Source organism: Agelaius phoeniceus, chromosome 5, assembly GCF_051311805.1.
Source record: "Agelaius phoeniceus isolate bAgePho1 chromosome 5, bAgePho1.hap1, whole genome shotgun sequence".
Lineage (NCBI taxonomy): Eukaryota > Metazoa > Chordata > Aves > Passeriformes > Icteridae > Agelaius > Agelaius phoeniceus.
Genome location: NC_135269.1, coordinates 26,507,590 through 26,528,709, shown reverse-complemented (window position 1 = coordinate 26,528,709; position 21,120 = coordinate 26,507,590). Strand labels below are relative to the sequence as shown.

Sequence of the window (21,120 nt, the reverse complement as noted above, 5' to 3'; positions counted from 1 at the left end):
AGCATTTAGGGATGTATCGTAGTGAATTTGATTTTTATTCTTCCCTAACATGAGGCCCTCTTGGCTTTCCTTGGTCACCTTCTGATAAGCTTGGTCACCTTCTGATAAGCACCACCATCCAACCTTCTATTTGATTCCTACATTTCAGCTGGAGTCTTCCAGTCACAGGACAGTGATCCATCCATTAGCACCTGTGTGACATCCCCCTGTCACATCAGCCTGTTACACTTAAAAAAAACCCCACGAAAAACCCAAAAAAACCCTCAAAACAACAACAAACCCCCCAAAAACAACACTAAAAAACCAACAAACCTCACCCTCTAAACTCCTGAGGATAAAGTTTTATTACTTGAAAGTGTTCTTAAAATACAACATACACAGCTGCTTGCAAAATACTGTGTATTATGAAATACCTCTCTGATAAAGTCTTGCAGCCAGGCATTTCAGGGCCTTTAAACTAGATTAATTTTATAAGGATGGTAAGAAACTCCTATTCTTCCCATTTAAAAATCCCAGTTACAGACCTTTGAAAACATATAATGACTGCATGCACGCATGCACACACACACATAACAATTGTAATTCAGTCCTCACATCATGGAATCAGTATTGAATTCACTTTTCATTTTATTTCTGTGTAGAGTGCACAGCTGCTGCTGCTGTGAGGTGAACTCAAACTCTGCATGCACCTGCCTAAACAACCACAAAAAACAGCAAGGACTGGCCTGGAATTGCTGCAGACTCTGTTACAGCTTTCGAGCACTGGATGCAGAGCTGAGGTGATACTTCTGTTCTGGAAATATTTCTGTGTTATATTGGCCTACACTGAGAATACCAAAGGAGCCTGAGAGTGACAGATGTTGGCAACCCCTCCATTTTCCTTTGGTGTCTGTATATTTACTACTCTTAGACTCTTAAATGCATTCCTCCTGGAAGTGAACTAGTCCATATCCATGTAGTGATCTTAATTTTTTCCAAACATGTTCTTTTTCCCTAAAAACAAAACCACAACAACCTGTCAGATGAGTCTGCCTGGGAGAACTGATGGGAAGTTCAAAACTGGCTGAAATAAAGAGAATAACGTTCAATTTCAGCATCCAACAAAGTAATTCATTTAGAAAAAAGGAGGGGAAGATAACCTTCCTTAATGTTCTGTTTCACAACATAACTAACTTGAATTGCAGCTGGCCCTGTCTGTTGCTTAGAAGTATTTCAATCTCAGTGTGACAAAGATTTTGACAGAGATAGCTGACTGCAGCAAAGCATTCAGAAATTCTGAAGTGCTACTTATCATTGCATTGGTGCAGTGGAGATCTTAACTGTTTTCCATATATTATCAGTAGTTGGAATTAATTCAGGAAATGTTCAGACCTCAGCACGCTGAATTGGCATCTAAAATACACAGAGATTTATATTTGACTTTTGGTTGTTCCTGAAAAGCTGTGTCTCAGAAACACTTTTTTGTTTTGTTCATGTGTTTTTTGTGCGTGCTTTTTTTGGTCATGCCTCTCACATCATGCCTTCAGCTCTAGAGCCTTATGTTCATTACAGCATTGGCACACTGTCCTAAAATCCATGGGACCATATGGAACACTTACAGAAAAGTGTATCATGTGCCCTCTGGATCAATTACTTTCCTATTGATGGCATCACAAGTGGAAGCTCTTACAGGCCAGAATTTTGTATAGCTTCACAGACCCATCCTGATGGATCAGTGCTGTGCTTGGAATAGCATAATAAATGAAAATCCATATGCAGAGAGAAAGGGGATACCCATAAATACATCAAATACTCCTGGCACTAGATCTTCAGAAATAGAGAGCGATGAGCAAGAATAAAGTGTTGAGACAGAAGCAATAAGGACACAGAGGATATATAATCAGTTTTTTTTAACACCTTAACTACAATTAACCTCCACATGAGAACAGATGACAGCACAGCAGGGCACAGACTTGGCTGACGTGTAAAGACAAAAGTGATAAAGCCCCTTAAAAAAGCGTCTTTATGTTAATGGACTAAAACCTCGCAGTGCTTAAGGGTAAAAGAACATAAAGGATGGGGGAATTGAACATTGTCCATACATGTAAACTGGATAAAGCACCAGAGGTGACCCAGATGAGAGAGGTGAGAAGGGAGCAGTGTTGGAGCAGGGCCATGCTGCCCTTGTCATGTCCTTTGCCACCCCAGTGTGCCTGCAGGTGTGGGTTTTGTGACTCTGACACGTCACCCTCAGAGCAGGCTCGGGCTGAGGCTGAAGTGCCCAGCACCATGGATGGCCTGGAAGAGAAAGGGGTGGGGAAAGCAGGGCTGGGGCAGTGCCAGGCTCACCCTGGCATGGTTTGTGTGGCACCAGTGCCCCTGGGGCTCTGGACTTAGGGGCTCTTTGAACCTGGAGCCAAACCAAGAAGCACCTTTAGACTGAGCTGCAGGGCACCATGGGTGGCACAGATGACAGCAGTATGGAGTGAGCAAGGCTGGGGCATGTCCTTTGCCACTCCAGTATCCCTGGAGCTGCAGAATTTGTTTCTCTGATCCCTATCAGTCATTACAGACTGGGGCTGAGGCCCCCAGCCAGATGGGCTTACCCTGTCTTATGTACAAACAGGTTTAATTCAAACTCAGTTTGCATTGGTTTGGTACATTAATGTTCATTTAGTTTGTTTTCTTTTTATTACTAAACCTTGGTATTGCCATAGCAGCTTCACTGAGAACAGAGCTTTTCATCTTGTATTGCTTCATAGTCTTTTACAGGAAACTTCCATTAACTGCATTCTGCATCCTCTCATGATGTATTAAGTAGTTCAGCAATAGTCGCTGGAGTGGTTGTAGCATTAGGCCACAAGAGCTGACCAAAAGAAAAGGTTTTGTTAAAAGCTCATGCTGCAACAGTACCCAAAGCAGAATGAAAAAGGTAAGGAAGGACCAAGGAAACAACTCCAAGAATTGAGGTAATGTCAGAAGAAAAACAACAACAAAAAAACCCCCACCAAACAAAAAAAAACCAAAAAAAAAAAAACCAAAAAAAAAAACAAAAAAAAACCAACAAACCCCAAAAAACCCAAAAAACCCAAAAAAACCAAAAACCAAAACCAAACCAAAAAACACCCCAAAAAACCAAAGAAAGAGAACAGACAACTGACCAGAAGCAACTGATGGGCTTGGGAATTGAGTGCTGGGTGCCCTGTGTGGGATTAAAGGTAAATTTTTGGTGTAGTGGTCACTCTTCAGAGCCACCCAATTCAAGCTGTAACCTGAGAACTAATGAAAGACAAATTGGAAACCTTCCCTAACAAGTGCATTAGTCAGCAGGATCCTGGGGTCAGCCCCAGTGAAATTAATTCCATAATAGGAGTAGCTGACAAAGTACTTTCTAATATATAATATGAATTTTTTATAAATGTCCATAGTGTTGTGACCATGTTGCTTGCACGTCCACAATCTGACACGTGCTGGTGCCCAGGCTGAAGGTAGAATGTGACCTGGAAGTGGGAGAGGAGAGAGAGGCAGTGATGCAGCAGGGCAGTGCTGGCCAGGCCTGTAGAGCTGTGTTTGGCCAAGTTCAAACTTGGCTTTGGTGGAATCAACAGGTGATTCAGGTTGTGAAGAAGCCCACAAGAGGGACTTGCAGCTTGAAAACATTGCATCTTTAGGACCTGTCTTGCTCACATCCAGCTTTGCCTGGGCAGCATTCTTTTATCTCAGGCTCCCCTGCAAAAAGCAAAGAAATGCAGCTGAACCTTGCTGGCACCAGAAGAACTTCCACTTTTATTCCCACTTGGACTTAGGGAATCTTGCACTACGTCACCTGTCTAGATGCCACCCATTTGTTGTGTATTACACCCCAAAACTACTTCAGGCTCAGGCATTATAATTTAGAGTTTATATGAGCCCTGAGAAAATAAAGAGCACAGCACAACTTTCTGTCTCAGCTGATGAAGTGTTTAGTGGTTTTTTTACCATTCGAGCATGCAACTCTCTCTGAATGAATCCAAATAATACTTAATTTAGTAAAACAGTTTGAGGTCTTCAAAAGACAAGAGGAAAAGAGAGAAGAGATGAAGGCAAATAAAACCTGTTCTCACTGCTCAAAAATAATTTGTTTCTTGAACATGGGAAAAAAAAAACCAAACCCAAAACCCCCATAATTTCTGATGCTACATTTTGCTGAAATGCAATTACTCTGACCAATGGCTTGTGTAAGATATCAAATATCTTCTAAATAAACTGTTAGAAAAAGCAATTTTACTTGATTCAATTTTTTTTTTTCTTATAAGCATATGCAAACAGGTCCAGGTAAACATATCATTTGCCATAGCAGAAAATGATACGAGTTAACTTACACTACATCTCATTTCTGCAGTCCCAGCGGTAATCTACTGGAATAAAAAAAATCTATTTAGAAAAACACAAGTCATATGTCAATGAACAAATCTGGGGGGATGGATGAATAAATCACAGCAGAGACGTCTGAATTCTCAAAGCACTGCTCCCGATGCCTTCCCCCCTCCCTTTTAACCCTCCGAGGTTCAGAAACAGAAAATGGCTGAAAGTGAGAAAAACAGAGGAAAGAAAATGGTGTCGAGGCTGTTGATTGGTCAGATTTTGCTGCAGAGTCCAAGTTTCTCACACAGAGAAGGAAATATTCCTAAAATGAAGTTTTTCTCAGCAGTTAAGACTAAACTGAGCCTTGCAATCTTAGGCTTTCTGGGAGAAATGTTTCCTCTAAGCATTTCTCAGTGGCTCCTTATTTCCTGGTTTAAACGAAGGCTGTGTCTAACTCAATCCAGCAGCTTCGTAAAGCCACCGGTACTCATTTGTAACATCGAAACACCGAAGGGACATAATTTCCAATAATTCAATGGAACAGCAGGCTCCCCAGATTACCTAAATCTACCTGTAGCATTAATAGAGATAAAGGTGCCATAAAGTCTGAAATAATTTCAGAAATGTACATTTTTCAGGCAACTACACATCTATTGACTGGGAGAGCAGGGGTGTGTGTGTGACTGAATTTACAGTCAGGGAGAAATCCGTGTTCTAGGTAGGTTCACAAATATCACTGAACACGACAAATAGGGAAGAGCCTCCATTTAGAAATTTTTCTAGACTTGCTAAGTTTTCAAGCACAGATGTTTCTTGGAAAACATTTGGTCTGGGGTAACTTCAAGAAATCTTTTTGGGAGCCGCAATAAGGACAGAAAAGATGGATGCAGCCAAAAATCTCCAACCATTAAAGATGTCACACGTGTGGTCCTAGACAAGACATTAGCAAGGAGCACGCACACGACTTGGGAAAAGGACTCCGAAAACATCCTTGCCTCCACCCTGTATCCCACCCGCCACCCCACTTTTGGAAATATTGTATCTCGGGAATAAATTGTAGCGCTTGAAATGGGCTGAAAATGCCCGCGGGACGTCGCTCACGACCAGGAGTGATTGAGCACTGAGGAAAGCACTGATGGACAGTCTTTCCAGGGAAGGCGGGAAATGAGTTTTTGCTCTTTCAGAAACAAAGCGAGTCCCACAGGCCCTCCCAACAACAAAACAAAAATAAGCGCGGGGGTGGGGAGGGGGGCGAGATACAATATTGCTGCTGAAAGACGGTGAGGGTAAATGGGGGACATAAAGGCAGCACAATTACAATATACAGGACACGTATAGAGTGCATTTAACCTCTCCAGTCGGGAAAGCAGGATTCTGTAGAAGTGCTCCTCTTTGCGAATTCGAAATGATTTCAAGACATCCGAAAGATAAAATCCACTTATCTTCTATGCGGGTATCTTCCCATTACTAACAGTAAAGTCTGCTTTCTATGTGCTGAAATGGCGTACAAAAAACCACATAGAGAGCAGTTTTTAACCCCAAACGAAAAATTTGGTTTAGCAAAATCTCTTTAGAAGAACTTACTGCATAACAGTTTTGCAGAACTCAGGATCTGACTCCTGCCAGATACGATTTATGCATTGTTTTGTACTTACTTGACAAGCAAGATCCTCTTGCAAGATCCTCTCGACTATAACCCACCCAAAAAACATCACTTCTTAAGCAAAATTAGGATTTTACAGCTCCTTAATGACGTTGTGGTGGCTCTTAAAAGAGCCTTTGGGTTTTCGATGGTCTGAATCTCGTCTGCCGGCAGCTCAGGCGCGCTCTCCGCGGATGCGGCGGGCCAGCTGGATGTCCTTGGGCATGATGGTGACGCGCTTGGCGTGGATGGCGCACAGGTTGGTGTCCTCGAAGAGCCCCACCAGGTAGGCCTCGCTGGCCTCCTGCAGCGCCATGACGGCCGAGCTCTGGAAGCGCAGGTCGGTCTTGAAGTCCTGCGCGATCTCGCGCACCAGCCGCTGGAAGGGCAGCTTGCGGATCAGCAGCTCCGTGGACTTCTGGTAGCGCCGGATCTCGCGCAGCGCCACCGTGCCGGGCCGGTAGCGATGCGGCTTCTTGACGCCGCCCGTGGCCGGCGCGCTCTTGCGGGCAGCCTTGGTGGCCAGCTGCTTGCGGGGCGCCTTGCCGCCCGTCGACTTCCGCGCCGTCTGCTTCGTGCGCGCCATCGCTATACACCGAGGATGCCGAACCGCGCAGGGAGCGGACACTGAACAGGCAGCGGCCACTGGGGCCAGTATTTATGGACAGCAGAGCGCTGTGATTGGCCAGCGCGCAGAGCCGGGCTGCCATTGGACAAAGGCCGAGTTTGAAAATCCCGCGCGGGGCGGGCGGTGGGGGGGGGGGGGGGGGGCAGGCGGGAGCCGCCATCGCCGCCGCTCCCCGTCCCCCTCCCTGCCCGGGAGCAGCCGCGCTCCCTTCTCTCTTATCCCTCAGCTCCGCCCTGCCGAGCGGGACTGGCGGCGGCCCGGAGCGCTCGCGCAGCTGCAGCCCGCAGCAGACGTGGAGTTTTTACTCTGTCTCTGCGGTGGGTTTCTCGCAGCTTCTGCCCGGGACCTCCTGGATTTAAGCCCCTTCTAAAAGGCGTTTACCCAAATGCAGCCTTCCTTGCGCATCCCGAGCTACCTAAGGTTCGTTAAAGCGCTCATCCTCGCTTTTCTATTTTTTTCCTTTTTTTTTTTCTTTCCCTCAAGTCTCTAATATTTCCTTCTTATTTCCTACTGTCTTGTCACTTACGGATTTCTTAATTCTGCCGCGTTTCCACTGCACGGTGGCGTATTTTACTAACGTCTCAGACTTTAGTAAAGTACACCACTTCCTTGTGAAATCTCTAGGACTAGTAAAATTATGCTGCTCTCTATACCATTATGCACCTGCTGTGCCTGTCACTATTGGTTTCAGTAAACATCGTCTTTAAATCATTACAGGCTAATCCCTAGTTTCCCGGTAAACAAGCCACTTTGGCTTATGGCCAAGTCACTCCAAAATGACATATTTAAAGGGGACAACAAACTGTCTTTGTGAATAACTAGTGTGAATAAATACTCTGAAATTAAGACAGAAACCTCTAATAGCTTTAAAACTCTTTAGGGGCTTAACATGCTTTTTATAGATCTGCGGGACCGACTGACAGAACAGACAAGACGACCCAAATCTTTTTAGATACCTAAACAGGATAAACATTTTCCCCTCATCTTCCGACAGCATGTTCTAACCCAGTGACTAAAACAGTACAAGCACCACTCACCGATAAAAAACTGTGACCGACTCTTTTACTGAATATATGGGTGGCTCTGAAAAGAGCCTTTGGGTTGAGAGTGACGGTCCGAGGCGCCCTACTTGGAGCTGGTGTACTTGGTGACAGCCTTGGTGCCCTCGGACACGGCGTGCTTGGCCAGCTCGCCGGGCAGCAGCAGGCGCACGGCCGTCTGGATCTCGCGCGAGGTGATGGTGGAGCGCTTGTTGTAGTGCGCCAGGCGCGAGGCCTCGCCCGCGATGCGCTCGAAGATGTCGTTGACGAAGGAGTTCATGATGCCCATGGCCTTGGACGAGATGCCCGTGTCGGGGTGCACCTGCTTCAGCACCTTGTACACATAGATGGAGTAGCTCTCTTTCCTAGTCTTTCTACGCTTCTTGTCACCTTTCTTTTGAGTCTTGGTGACAGCTTTCTTAGAGCCTTTCTTGGGAGCGGGAGCGGATTTAGCTGGTTCCGGCATTTTACGGGTCTGTCTACACCTGGCTACAGCAGGAACGACGTAGGTACAAAAGCGGAGCCCCCCCCGTATTTATAGAGAAGGTATGCAAATGAGATGACTCAACACTGTCCTTCGCTATTGGACAGCTCGGCTCCGTGACGTCAAATACATTGCATCTTCCATTGGTCGACTTTCTCATCTGCATTCCCATTGGCTAAATTCACAATCCCTGTCTCCTCCAATCAGAAGTCCAAGCGACCCTCAGAAGGAAGGTATAAAAAGACAGCGTTTAAGCTCTCTGTGCATTTACTCATTTTCGCCGCGTCTTTTTTCTCTGTCACGCAGCTTTTCCGCGTACTCAGCTCTTTTTTTTTTTATCCAGCTCCGTGAGCCATGTCCGGGCGCGGGAAGCAGGGCGGCAAGGCGCGGGCCAAGGCCAAGTCGCGCTCGTCGCGGGCCGGGCTGCAGTTCCCCGTGGGCCGCGTGCACCGGCTGCTGCGCAAGGGCAACTACGCGGAGCGCGTGGGCGCCGGCGCGCCGGTGTACCTGGCGGCCGTGCTGGAGTACCTGACGGCCGAGATCCTGGAGCTGGCGGGCAACGCGGCCCGCGACAACAAGAAGACGCGCATCATCCCCCGCCACCTGCAGCTCGCCATCCGCAACGACGAGGAGCTCAACAAGCTGCTGGGCAAGGTGACGATCGCGCAGGGCGGCGTGCTGCCCAACATCCAGGCCGTGCTGCTGCCCAAGAAGACCGACAGCCACAAGGCGAAAGCCAAGTAAATCTCATCTGACTAAAAACCCAAAGGCTCTTTTCAGAGCCACCCACATCTTCCTAGAAAGAGCAGGAACGCTTGACCCCTGGAATACATGCTGTGTTAATAGACCTGAAAACTTGGAATTTTAAGGGGTGGCGTATAAACGTTATGTATCTGGGCTCTGGCTTCGTGTTCTGTAGCTTCCTCCCTTTTTTTCTTTATCCTAGAAGTTACTTATGTAAGCGTGAGTCAGTTAACCTTTTTGAAAAAAATCAATAAAAGGTAGCGGTTGCCTCGGATGAAATCGGTCACCGCTGTACGGTTTGAGGAGAGATACGGACTCTGCAAGGCTGCGCTCGCTGCCTCCCAGCCGGTGGGTTCCGTGGGGGTGCAGCGCCGCTCCCTCGGGGCAGGAAGGGCGGGGCGGGTCCGGGGCTGCCGCGGCCAATGCGGGCGGAGCGCGGGGCTTTCAAACCGCGGGGAGCGGGGCCATCCCCTGCCCTGGGCCGGGCTGGAAGGGGGGCTCCAGCGCCTCTTACGTAGGTGTTCCTGCCCCTTGCTGCTTTCTGTGCTTCTCTTTTCTCTTATTTGCAGCTTAAACCTTTCAGGCTTTAAGATAACCGTAAGTACTTTCCTAGGGCGCAGTCCAGGAGGGTTTCCAAACGGGTGGCATCAGGTATTTGGAATTAAGAATTAATTATTCTGATGATTGATGGTGACAGCTGTAAATTAGGCTCGAGTGTCATTTCGTGTAGGAAAGCGACATATGCCCAGGGAGGGAGTCATGATGTACTAGTCTGGCCCTGAACTGCTGTTTTAATTCTTTCTCCTTCATCCTGACAGCATGAGTGGTGTTTAAAAGTGCCCTTGGCATTTTTCTGCAAAAGTTTCCTTTACTTCTAAATTATGTTCTCCTGGCTCCTGCTGCCTTTGGCTTCTCTGAGCTCTTAAATACCACTTTTGGGGATTTAGTGGCCTTCGTTGTCTTTTTTGGGGCCCTTGGCTGCTGCGGCTGCCTGGGCCTGCTTGGCTGTGGGAGCCCCTGGCAGCCCGAGAAGAGGGCACGGCCTTGGCGATGTGGAAGCTGTGTTCTTTGGAGCTGCCAGCCTCTGCATCGCTCTTCTCGGGGTGCCAGGGGCTGCTAAATCCCGGGAAGGGGCGAGGGATCGGGATTCGCAGGGAGGAGCTTCCGCGCCATTGGTGCCTCCGGGTGGCTGCGCTGCTGGGGTCGGCGGCAGCTCCTCTCTCCTCTGAACAGGGTAATTTCGGGGGTTTTACCTTTGTTTGGTTTTTTATAATTATTTTTAACTTTGTCCCCACTGTAAAGAACAAGGTGTTCCCTCCTTTTTTAGAAAAGGTGTGGATAAATGACGCTTTAGTTTGTTTTTTGTTATGTTTTATGCTGCCCGAAGGGAGGGCAGGAATGCCGCGCCGGGAGCCTCCGAATGAGGCTGCTCAGGGGCTGGGGAGGGGGTTTTCTTTGTTCTTTAAATCTTTAAATCGTCCCTCGAGAAGTAAGGCGAGGAAAACTCTGCTTTTTTTTTTTTTTTTCTTTTTTTTTTTTTTTTTCCCCTCGGTGTTGTGCCTCAGGAGGCGGAGGAGTGAGTCACTGGGGCGTTGTGTTAATGGAAAATGTTTTTCAGGCAGAGGGAGATAACGTGGGAGTGCCCGGCTGAAATCTTGCTTAGACACAAGATAAGAATCGTGGGTCTGTTTCTAAGCGGTATATGATTCTTAAACAATTTTCAAAGGTTGAGTTCTTTTCCTTTGTTTGGTGGGTTTTTTTGTTGTTGTTATTGTTTTGGGTTTTTTTTTTTAAATTTTTTTGGTGGTTTTTTCCATGTTTGTTATTTTGGATTTTTTTCTTTCCCAAAATAGACAGAAGACTTTTTTTTTCCCTCCTCTTTTTTTAAATCATCTCTGTTCTGCTGGAAGAAATTGCATTAGATATTAATAATCTACCATTCAGAGCTGGACTTTGACACAGCAGGAACTGCAGGACTTTATTGGTAACCATTCTGAAATTTGAGGCTAGAATTAGGCTAGAATTAAGTTTAAAACACTTCAGGATTTTTTTTTTGTTTGTTTCATAATTGCAATTCTGCTCTATTTTGCATATTTGGCAAAATAAGCTTCCATTGGTGTATATTTAGTAGAGAAGGAAGAGATTACGTGGGCCTAGAGAAGGGAATTGATTTGTACAAGGTTCTGATTGGGCCATTTGAAAACCCTGAAACAGAGGCCTCCCGGGTTTCATTTTTGCCCTTGAACACAGGCTGTGAGGAGGGAGCATTTCTTTTCAAGAGCAATATTCATATTTCCTTCTCAGGCACTTCAGTATTTATGTTTTGCTTCTCTTGGAAATTGCATGTTTTGGTTTTGTTGGGTTTATTTCTTATTTCCTCTCTCCCTCCCCCCCTGCTGATGTTTTAAAAATAATTAGAAAAATGTATTTTAATAGTTTTCAAATAAGATATGGGTAGGTTGTATTCTAGCGTGAAGTGTTTGTTTTGTTTTTTCTATCATGTTCGTCACTAGACAATCGTTAAGCTCAGTATTGTAATCCATTAAGTTCACAATTTTCTACCCATGTTTCCTCCTTGAGACAGCTCATGTAATGAGCTGGCTTTCCTTGTACAGAGATTTTAAAATATCATGGCATTCTCTATGCCACCAACAGGATTTTCATGATGGGTTTAAGTATATTTTTGTTAGTAGAGGAGATTAGAGGAGTTCTGTATGCTAACTCCTCCTTTTCTTCAGCTAAATTATGCCTGGAATGTTTTCATACAATTGCTGCATATCTGAGTTTCTCCTGATCAATCATTCACAACTAATGTAGAAGGGCAATATGTTCTTCTGCCTCGGGTAACTGCTTGTTATAAATGCACACAGTTTCTGTCTGCATACCACAGTTAAATGAAAGGCTATTTCAATATATAAAAGGTTTTTATATATTGAAGTAGAGGAGAGAAATGTATTATATGACCTCTTTGAGTATGGGACAAATGGGAGTTAAAAGTAGTGTTTTTTTTAAAAGCACAATATTTTATTTTATTGCAGATGTGGAATTTCCCTTCCCAAATATAGTTTCATCTATCCAGCCAACCTAAATTCTCAAAAAAGGAGGGAGGCTTTGGATTTAAGAACAGTGCATCACAGATGCTTTTGATCATGAAATAAACATTTAATATCATATGACCCTAATTTACTTTTGAACTTTAGGTCCACACAATATATCCTTATGCTGTAAAGTACTAACCATAACATAGGTAGGGCAATCTCTCTGATTGCTTGCTCCCAAGTAAATGTTAATTAACTTATTAGTTAAATAACTAATTGTAGTTATCCAATAGTTTCTTGTTTTTCCATAAAGCACTGAGAGATAATGTGCAGGACAATATTAAAAAAAAAAAAAAAAAACAAACCCAAAATGAAACTATGCTCAGTTGCAGAAACATTCAAAAGGATGCTGAGAATCATATTTTAAAAACGTGATGTTATAAAAGAACATTTACTTTTTGGCTTTGTCTTAGTAACCATAGAGTGCCAGAAAAAGTCCTTGGATATTAATTTCCTTCCAAAAATCTTATTCACATTGTTTTGGTCTTGCTTTTTGGTTTGGTTTTGAGGGTTTTTGTTTGGGTTTTTTAGTTTGTTTTATAAAAAGACTGTCAATGCTTGATTTTTGTCTAGAGACCTGATTGAGGACAGGATAGGAATAGTGTTCCAACTCCCTTGGTAGTAAGCAGTCTTCCAAAGTCTTAGTGGATGATCTGATTTTAATTTTTTTTTTTTTCTTGTTTTTTTGTTTCATGAGCATTTGCTTTAGGTGAGAAATTTTATCGATAATATAGGCAAGCTAGAGTGTTTACCTAGACCAAACGTGAATGGAATGGAATTAATTACCTGATACCAAGGCTATCCCCACGATGCTCCAGGCTCTTCCTTGTGAAACTTAAATGAACATTTGCATCACATAGTCTATGCAATGGTTAAGCTTTTATAATTCTTTTATTAAATTGCTCTCATATTCCTTCACTCAAATTTTTAGTTTCTTTAGTATCTTTCTGCAATCTTATATAGCAAACCAAATTAAAATACAGTTGGAACATCTTACAAATCTGGTGGTATTTTGTATAAATAATTTGAATAACACCATTAGTAATTTACTTTTCTTAAACTCAGACCTGCTTAGACACCAAAAGTATTTTTTAAAGAAGTAGTTACTGTTTATTTGTCTAAAATGCATAGTACAAGATCAATCTAGACTTTGGAAAACATGTAAGAAATTCGCTTTTCTCCATCCACACATTTTGGAAGTCATTGATGCTGACGCTCAGGACGTTTGTGTGGAAGTGGAAGCCAGCTGCAGCTTCTACTGCTGTAGACACGCAGTGGCAGCAAACTGCGTCTGCAGGTCACAGAAATGCTTCGAGTCTGCATGTGTGTCTGGGTATATATATAAATATATATATATAGTATATATTTTATATATGTGTATATAATATATATAAAATATAGATATCTGATACCAACAGGAAAGCGGATTGCCGTGAGGCTGACCCTTGTGCGCCTTTCCCTTTGCCTCAGTGGCATCCCCGTCGTTCCCGTGGCACGGCTCAGGGAAGGAAGGGGAGGCTCCATGGCTCTGGGGCGCTCCCCCGGGGCCGTGTCCCGGCCCGGCTGGGCTGAGCTGAGCTCGGCCCGGCTCGGCAGCCCGGCGGGAGCGGGGGCCGCAGGCACCACCCGCCTGGGCTGCAGCAATTTCCAGCCAATCCTGCCCGGGAAGAAGCTTCCCTCCCTCCCTCGCTCCCTCCCTCCCTCGCTCCTCCTCCCCTCCCTCCGCCATCCCTCCTCTCCATTCCCTGTGCTGCCTTCCCTGCCCCCGCCGCGCCCCCGAGTCCTTTTCCTTTCCTTAATCCGCAGCCAGCGACGATGGATCCGCCAGAGGACACCGCGATGAGTGACGAGCATCTCGCCCTGCCAGCTGGTAAAACCAGCCCGTGTTTTGAATGCTTCTAGGGCTCCTTTTGTCAACCTGGACTCTGCGGTTTTTGTACTCTGCCGTTTATTTATACCGTGGCTGCTGCCCGGCCTAAGGGGGGAAAAAAACCCAACAACCAAACAGAAACAAACAAAGAAAACCCAAAACAACCCAAGGAGCAGCTGGGATGTTCCAGCTTGCTCTGTTAGAAAATATTATTTTGGTTCTGCAGGCTTCAAAGCTGAGAGAGCAATGGACCATCCTACACGATAAAATACTTCTATCAGGAGCTCCTGATCATGGCATCCTTCCCCTTGCTCATTCTGTCCTAGAACACTCAATGCATGGCTGCAGGTACAGAAACAACCCTGCCATGGTAACAGGGCTGATGCAAACAATCCTTTTTTCCTCTCCAGGAGGCACCTCTGCATATCACATCTTGGAGAGGTTGATTGTTTCGGGCCTCTGCACTCTGCATGCAAATGATCCCTCTTTTCTCTTTTCAAATAGAAAGCAAGTCCTCTTCCTGTAGAAGCTACAGGTTTTTCCTGTCATGGGATTCCTCTACTGCCTTCACAAGTATTTTCTGAGGGAATCATGGGAATACCAGCACAAACCAGGGTGCTAGCAGCCTGGAAGCCCAAGGAAAAGCAGTAGTTAAGCACTCAAATAGGAGCTTTTTGGAGGGTGAGTTTTTTGTTTGTTGGTTTGGTTTTGTGTTTTGGCCAGGGTTGGGGGGGGGGGCAGGAAAGGGTAGAATCAGTTTTTTGTTTGGGACTGGTATTTTTTGGGGAGGGGATTTGTTTTTGTTTTTGGTTTTTTACCTTATGGAAAAATAAAACTTGATCCTAAGGACATGCATGTAATTAAATGGATCAGTTTACGGGCTATTTACCACCAGTGTTAAGGCTTGTGCAAGCAGCTGTGTAATGCAGAATTGACTTCTGTGAGGAGAGAGATGGCACCAATTTCTTCTTTCCACACATCGTCTTTCTCTCATCACTCTGATTTGAAAAAAGCCTATAGAGTAAGGATCTATTTACTTTTTTTAAAAAAAATCCTCCTATGAAATTTAGACAGCTTTTCTGATATCAGTAACCCTTTGGTTGTAACTAAGTTTATGATTACATTAGACTTCACTAAGTTTGATAGATTTAACCATTGACCTCCTAGGTAGTAAACATAAGCAAGAACATCTTCAGTCAGTGGTGATTGTTCTGAAGGTGTCCTAGTATGCTTAGTAGAAAAGCCATTTTAAGCATTGAATCAGCTTTATCACTTTTCTCAGAAATTTCTTTACCTCTTACAATAGTTTATTTATTTAGAGGCCAGAACTGTGCACACTGTGCTGGGTGAAACTATTTCACACAATGCTACAATGGTACAAAGATAAAAAATTCTGTTTTATTCTCTTTTCCTTTTCTGCTGATTCTAGACATTCAAGTAACTTTCATTGTAGTGCTTTTGAGCATTGAACACATTTAATTTATTTGTGGTTCTCAAATATGGGAGGATTTTTTTAATTAGGATCAAACTGGAAGGTGCAGTAAAGGTGGAAAATGGTGGTGAGACAGCTCTGAAGAGTAAGTTAGGAATCAGGCACAAGGGGAGGACAGGCCGTGAAATTGGAAACTATAGTTGGAAAAAAGTAAATAAAGAAAATTCTGAAGTCTATTGTTATTTAATGACACCCAAAACACCTGGAGAGCCCAAGATATTAATGCTATACAGGTCATGGCAAGTTCCCTGCTGCACATCAGGAAAACAAAGGTTTATTTTGTTCTTCACCAAAAGGATGGTTGGATTTGCCATTTGATCACCCAAACCATTATGATCCAGAAGTCCAAGTCCCTGTCTATAGGCAGTGAAGTTCCCATTAGTTTCTAATCCCCAGTGTGTGTGTAGACTGCTGATTGCCAAAGGACCTTGTAGCCACAAGGAGTTCATACAGAATAGAATGAGCAGTGGATAGTGTTAATAAGATCAATATTTAATTACTATACCTACATAGAAAAATGAACAAGAGTGAAAAATGTTACTGCCTTGTAATAGGTAAAACCCACATGTATTATTTAAATGTAAATTTTAATGCTCTGTCAGAGATGGACTCCACTGTGGGTGGACAGGAGCTGCCATGATCCATGCTGGTGTCCAGCTTCCAGCTGGAGGAGTGCAGCTCTGGGTGTATCAGCTCTGGCCTTGGGCACACACCTGCAGGTAACTGGGGTAGCCTGAGGCACAGCCAGGAGGAAATCCTCTGTGCCCCGGGCAGACAGACAGACAGACCCACGGGGCACTCAGTCCCTTCTCAGGTCAGCTGTCTGTCTCTGCCCCGAGATGCGTGGGATGGTTCTGAGGCAGCCCGTGCTCCGAAGAATGAGTCTGGGCTCTTCACTTTTCAGTCTTCAGGTTGTTTATTATTTCTTATCTACAAAATTTTCTTTCTGCCCAGCCGAGATCTGAACAGCAAGGCAGCCAAAGGCACTGTGACTGCCCCTGAGGTGGTGTCATCTTTATATACTACAAACTACATATATCATATTTACTTTTAATTCCCAATTCCCATCACCTGTGTTAGACAGTGCACTTTTACTCTAAACCAATCCCCAAGTGCCAACATCACAGCAGAAAATGGATGACAAGAAGAAGAAAGAAGGACAAGACATGCCCTGATTCCTCCATCTTGTCTCCATAGCCCCTATACCAAAAACCCCAAAATCTATATTTTCACCCTGTAAATACATCATTCCTGCACCATTCAAACCCGTGTGGCTCTCATGTCCTCATACACAGGTGGCAAATCTCTAGAAAGATCAAAGTCAAGCCACCAGGCGCTCCTGGCAACATTCCAGGGCTTCCGAGCCCCCCAAGAGGGTTCTTGGCAACTCTGGACATCCGGAGGGATGTGCTGAGCTCCCACAGTCCCTGACCCAGGCTCATCAGATTAGCCCAGGTGAATGAGAAGGAAAATTAGGACAGAGCTGACCAAGCTTCAGAGAGTCTGGCAGTAATTCAGGCACACTGAGGTGTAAAAGGTGTGATTCTCCTTTATTGTGTGGGGTTAACCACAGGGGCCGTGCAGGGATTGCCAGCTTGGAGGCTCCATGGCAGTAGGGTGCACAAAGCCTTAATTTTGCTTGTGCTGCAGCTTTCAAAAATATTTTCTTTTCTTCTCAGTGGAATTAGACAAGTTCTGTAATATCTAGTCGTGTTGATCATCACTCTCAGCAAAAATCCATCTCTATTTTTAGCTGGGCTTGTACATTTCATATGATAGTGCTCTGGGATGCTCATCTCCCTAGGAAGATGATGCAAAAAAAGATTATTCCTTTCCCTCAGAAATGTTTCATCTAAATAAAGTAGCACTATCATAAGCTTTTGCTTTAGGGGATGAACCAAATCTGTATCTCTGATTTTCAGTATTTCCATCAGGATACTTTTAGCTGATTTAAAAAACATACCACAGAGACTTTCTAAGTTAATATTAATTCTCCTAAGGAGGTGAAACTACATGTGCTGGCTGATCCACTGAGAGATCAGTAACTCCTTCAGCTCAGCTAACAGCTTTCCTGAAAAGAAAAGCAGATCATTAAAGAGAAAACAAATTTGAAAATCACATTGTTTCAACAGCCTCCTCAAGGGGATGGTTGTCTTTTGGGATGGACAGGAGTGTTGGGAGGAATGTCAGGATGAGAGATTGAAAGCAGATGCAGAGGGGAAGAGAAGTGCTGAATTGCTGACACTCCTAGAGTGAGCAAAGGAGTGGAGTCACTCTCTCAGCAATTCCTGCCATCCCCAACCTGTCCTGCACTGCAGCGTGCCCTGCCTGCCTGCCCACAGCACGGGACACAACTCAGGCTCCTCCAACTCGCGCTGCCTGATCAGGAAAAGATTTTGCCTGTGCTCTTCTCCTATTGTCCTGATTAACAAGAAAAGATAGATAGATAGATAGATAGATAGAAATTCGTAGTGCATATACTCGCCTGTTGGTTTTGACTAAAAAAATAATCCATGTTGATGGACCACCAGGAGTGAAGGATGAACACTGGCCATTAAACATGAGACTGGCCATAAAGTAAAAGATGTAATATAGGAAATGAAGTGATATTTCAGAATTCAGTGAATTCACATTGCTTAGAACTCCTTTTTTCTTTTTCATAACATTAAAATGTTTGAGTTCCTGTAAGCAGGTTATTTGCTCCTCCTTTTGGTTTAATTTTGTCTATCTTCAGAAGTGTCCTAATACTTCAATACTTCAATACTTCACAGACTTACTTTATACCCACAGATGCTGGCAAGAAGTTTAGAAAAGTAACACACAAATAAAGTATGTTAAAATAAAAACAAGAAAATTAAGCTACATGGTGTGGAAAAGATAAATTTGGGTAAACATTGCATGGACAACCTTGAAATATAGAATATTTCCTCAAATAACCCAAGCACACTGTAATGCATGAATCTATTCTATGTACTTTTATATTGCTGTCATATCCACAAGGATTCTATGTAAAATTTGCAATAATAAAAAATTACTCAATAATCTGTGGAGTTTATTCATTTGAAACTAAGGTATTGCTTAGGAACAAATTACACTGATAGCTGTTGTAGCTCTTCAGAGTTTTTCTTAAGAATGCTTAGAAAGTAATGGTCCCTGGAAAATGATAAAAAGTTGATTATTTAAGGTGGTCTAGTACAGAGAAGATCAAGAAAATATGACTTCAAAGTAAGCAAAGGCTTATTAATATTAATATAAATATTAACTGCACAATAAGCACCACATAAAGAGATGTAGTGAACTAAAAAGCATCAAGAAATGGATTCTAAAAGAGATTGCAACTTTAAACAAAATGCCAATTAACACTGGGCAAGGGAGGTGAACTGGGCATTTTGCAAGGCAGAATAACTATGCTCATTAAACCACATAAATAAAATTAAATTTTTATTTGAATAATTTGCAAGAATATCAGCACCTATACATTTGAAATGAAATTAAAGAAAAGCTACAGAGAAGATGTACCAAAAAAAAACTGATTAAAAACCAAATGTGCCACATGAAAAGGGAAAAGTAATTCTTACAGGAGTCCTGAAGAGACCAAAATAGGTCATCTGAATATAGATAAATAGAGAGAAAGGCACACTCACCACTGCCAAGGAAAAGGTATGTGATATCAAATACTGAGAGCAGGAATAGCCAGGGAAGAGTATGTTTTATAGTTATGGAGAAGTTTTACTGAGTTCTATCTATGTTGTAACCCATGAATGCAGTGACAGCAGGGGAAAGTGCGTATAAATAATTGGGTTTTTTTCCTTGAATAAGTGTAATGATATATACTGTGCAAAGACAGTCATTCTAAATGTGTTGGTTTTGGCTGGGTTGGAGTTAATTTTCTTTGCAGTGGTTTGTATGGGGCTGTGTTTAGCATTTGTGCTGAGCACCAGGTTGATAATATAGTGATGATTCTGTTGCTGCTGAGCAGGGCTCACACAGAGCCAAGGCCTTTTGTGCTTTTGGTGCTGCCACAACGGGTGAGGGAGTTGGGGATGCCTGGGAGATTGTAACAAGACACAGCCAGGACAGGTAATGCCAGCTGCCAAAAGGGATGTTCCAGACCTTATCATTTGATGCTCAGAATGTAAAGCTGGGGGGAGGAAGAAGGAAGGGCGAGGCATTTGAAGTGATGGCATTTATCTTCTCAAATAAGCATTTCAGTGATCAGGGCTCTCCCAGAGATGGCTGAACACCTGCCTGCCCATGGGAAGTGTCAATTAATTCTTTGGTTTGGTTTGGTTTTTTTGTGTGTGAGTGCAGCTTTTGCTTTCCCTATTAAACTGTCAACCTATGAGTTTTCTTGCTTTTACTCTTTTGATTCTCTCCCCAGTCCCACTGGTGGAGGAATGAGCGAGTGCCTGCATGGCTCTTGCTTGCTTCCACAACAACTGGAAGAGTTTCATCTGTCCTACAAGCATCATCAATGTTGATATTCAAGGATAAATATGTATTTCCTATATCTGTAGAACAAATAATTTTATATTAATCGGTATAAAGAGATGTAAACACTGTCTGGCTATCTGTAAATGAAAATACATATCAGGGTGGTGGCCAAGCATAACCTGTATTAAATAACATACATACAAAAGGTCTACAGAGAGAGAAAAGTCCCCATTGTCATCTCTCCTGAGAAAGAGAACTTTTGAGAAAAGGTGGTGAAAAAGGACAAACAAAACCAACAAAATAGTGATGGCTCAAATGCAAAAATGTGCAAAATTACCAAGCAAAACCTTTTCACATTCAAGAAGCATTGTTTAGTAATAGGCACCCATTGGAAATAGGGAAAAGAGGGGGACGATCAAACAAGTTGAGAAATAGCTGACCAGTGAAAAGCCCACAAATCTGTGCACTGCACACAGGTATAATTCCCACAGGATAACCCCTGCCAAGAAAGATGGTATATAGCCACTGTATGGGATAGCATTTATTTGACAATCCTCCCAGAACAAAGTAAAAATACCTCAAATATATATTCATAGTAAATTTAAATAATAACTCAGAAAAAGTAAAAGTAGGTGTGTACATGCAAAGCTTGAAGCCTTTTAGGAGTCATTTTAGCAGAATGGACTCATGCAGCCAACAGACAACCCAGCAAAAAATAACACCTCCTGACCACTTTTTGTGTTCAAAAAGTAATAAATTGTGAAGAAGGAAATTTAAAAAGTAATGCTTTATTATGTTTCAATAAAGAATAGGACCATGACAATTATCCAACACTTAAAACATTTTTAAAAGCACAGACATGAAGCAGATTTTTTTCATGGGTACCTCAGTAAGAGGCAAATCAGTTCCTTCATTAGCTCGTCGGTCCCATAAACACAACAAAGCCACGTGATTATTAAGTCAGAGATGTGGGACTCGCAAGGCTTCCTTACAGGGCACCAAAAAAAAAAAAAAAAAGTCTCACTCAAAGGGGAAAAAAAAGAAAAATTGCAGCACATTACCCAGTCTTCGGCAGAAAAGGGTTCATTTACGGTAGAAGCGGTACCGCAGCGCCCACTCTCTCCCCTGCCCGGCCGGGCCCTTTTTCAGGCACAGCTCGCTGGCGGCGGCGCAGCGCGGGCGGGACGCGGCTCTGCCGCCATGGGCCGGGCTGTGCTGCAGCCTCGCGGCCGGCGGGGCCCCGCTCCGTACCGGCACCGAGAGCCCTCGGGCGGAGCGCGGCGGGCACGGGGAGAGCCCGGCCGGGATCCGCTCCGGGCCCCGCCGGGTTCGGGCTCTGGGGGCGGGGCCGGGCCCGAGCCGGCA

The 21,120-nt window shown here is 43.9% G+C and overlaps 3 protein-coding genes and 1 long non-coding RNA gene across 5 annotated transcripts; 1 reads left to right on the top strand and 3 right to left on the bottom strand.

The window, feature by feature from the left end:
• Positions 1-326: 326 nt before the first annotated feature.
• LOC143694125 (histone H3) lies at positions 327-7,715 on the bottom strand. The gene is made up of 3 exons (XM_077178680.1): positions 7,631-7,715; positions 4,341-6,668; positions 327-3,708 (listed from the first exon to the last, which is right to left on the bottom strand). The coding sequence occupies exon 2, from the start codon at positions 6,549-6,551 to the stop codon at positions 6,141-6,143; it is 411 nt and encodes a 136-aa protein (XP_077034795.1). The 5' UTR covers positions 6,552-6,668; positions 7,631-7,715; the 3' UTR covers positions 327-3,708; positions 4,341-6,140.
• On the top strand, positions 6,859-18,363 carry LOC129119141 (histone H2A-IV). 2 transcript variants are annotated; one of them, XM_077178682.1, is made up of 2 exons: positions 6,859-7,013; positions 8,461-18,363. In XM_077178682.1, the coding sequence occupies exon 2, from the start codon at positions 8,472-8,474 to the stop codon at positions 8,859-8,861; it is 390 nt and encodes a 129-aa protein (XP_077034797.1). In that variant the 5' UTR covers positions 6,859-7,013; positions 8,461-8,471; the 3' UTR covers positions 8,862-18,363. The 2 variants fall into 2 exon arrangements, with proteins under 2 accessions (XP_077034797.1, XP_077034796.1); XM_077178681.1 differs by lacking the exon at positions 6,859-7,013 and adding an exon at positions 8,211-8,350.
• LOC129119144 (histone H2B 8) lies at positions 7,634-8,148 on the bottom strand. The gene has a single exon (XM_054630950.2). The coding sequence runs from the start codon at positions 8,097-8,099 to the stop codon at positions 7,719-7,721; it is 381 nt and encodes a 126-aa protein (XP_054486925.1). The 5' UTR covers positions 8,100-8,148; the 3' UTR covers positions 7,634-7,718.
• On the bottom strand, positions 16,259-21,093 carry LOC143694126 (uncharacterized). Its single transcript, XR_013182358.1, has 2 exons — positions 20,817-21,093; positions 16,259-17,121 (listed from the first exon to the last, which is right to left on the bottom strand). It is a non-coding gene; the product is annotated as an uncharacterized LOC143694126 (long non-coding RNA).
• Between the last annotated feature and the right edge of the window lie 27 nt (positions 21,094-21,120).

Excerpts from the sequence above, each read along its gene's own strand:
- LOC129119141 (XM_077178682.1), top strand. The coding sequence starts at position 8,472 with ATGTCCGGGCGCGGGAAGCAGGGCGGCAAGGCGCGGGCCAAGGCCAAG.
- LOC129119144 (XM_054630950.2), bottom strand. The coding sequence starts at position 8,099 with ATGCCGGAACCAGCTAAATCCGCTCCCGCTCCCAAGAAAGGCTCTAAG.
- LOC143694125 (XM_077178680.1), bottom strand. The coding sequence starts at position 6,551 with ATGGCGCGCACGAAGCAGACGGCGCGGAAGTCGACGGGCGGCAAGGCG.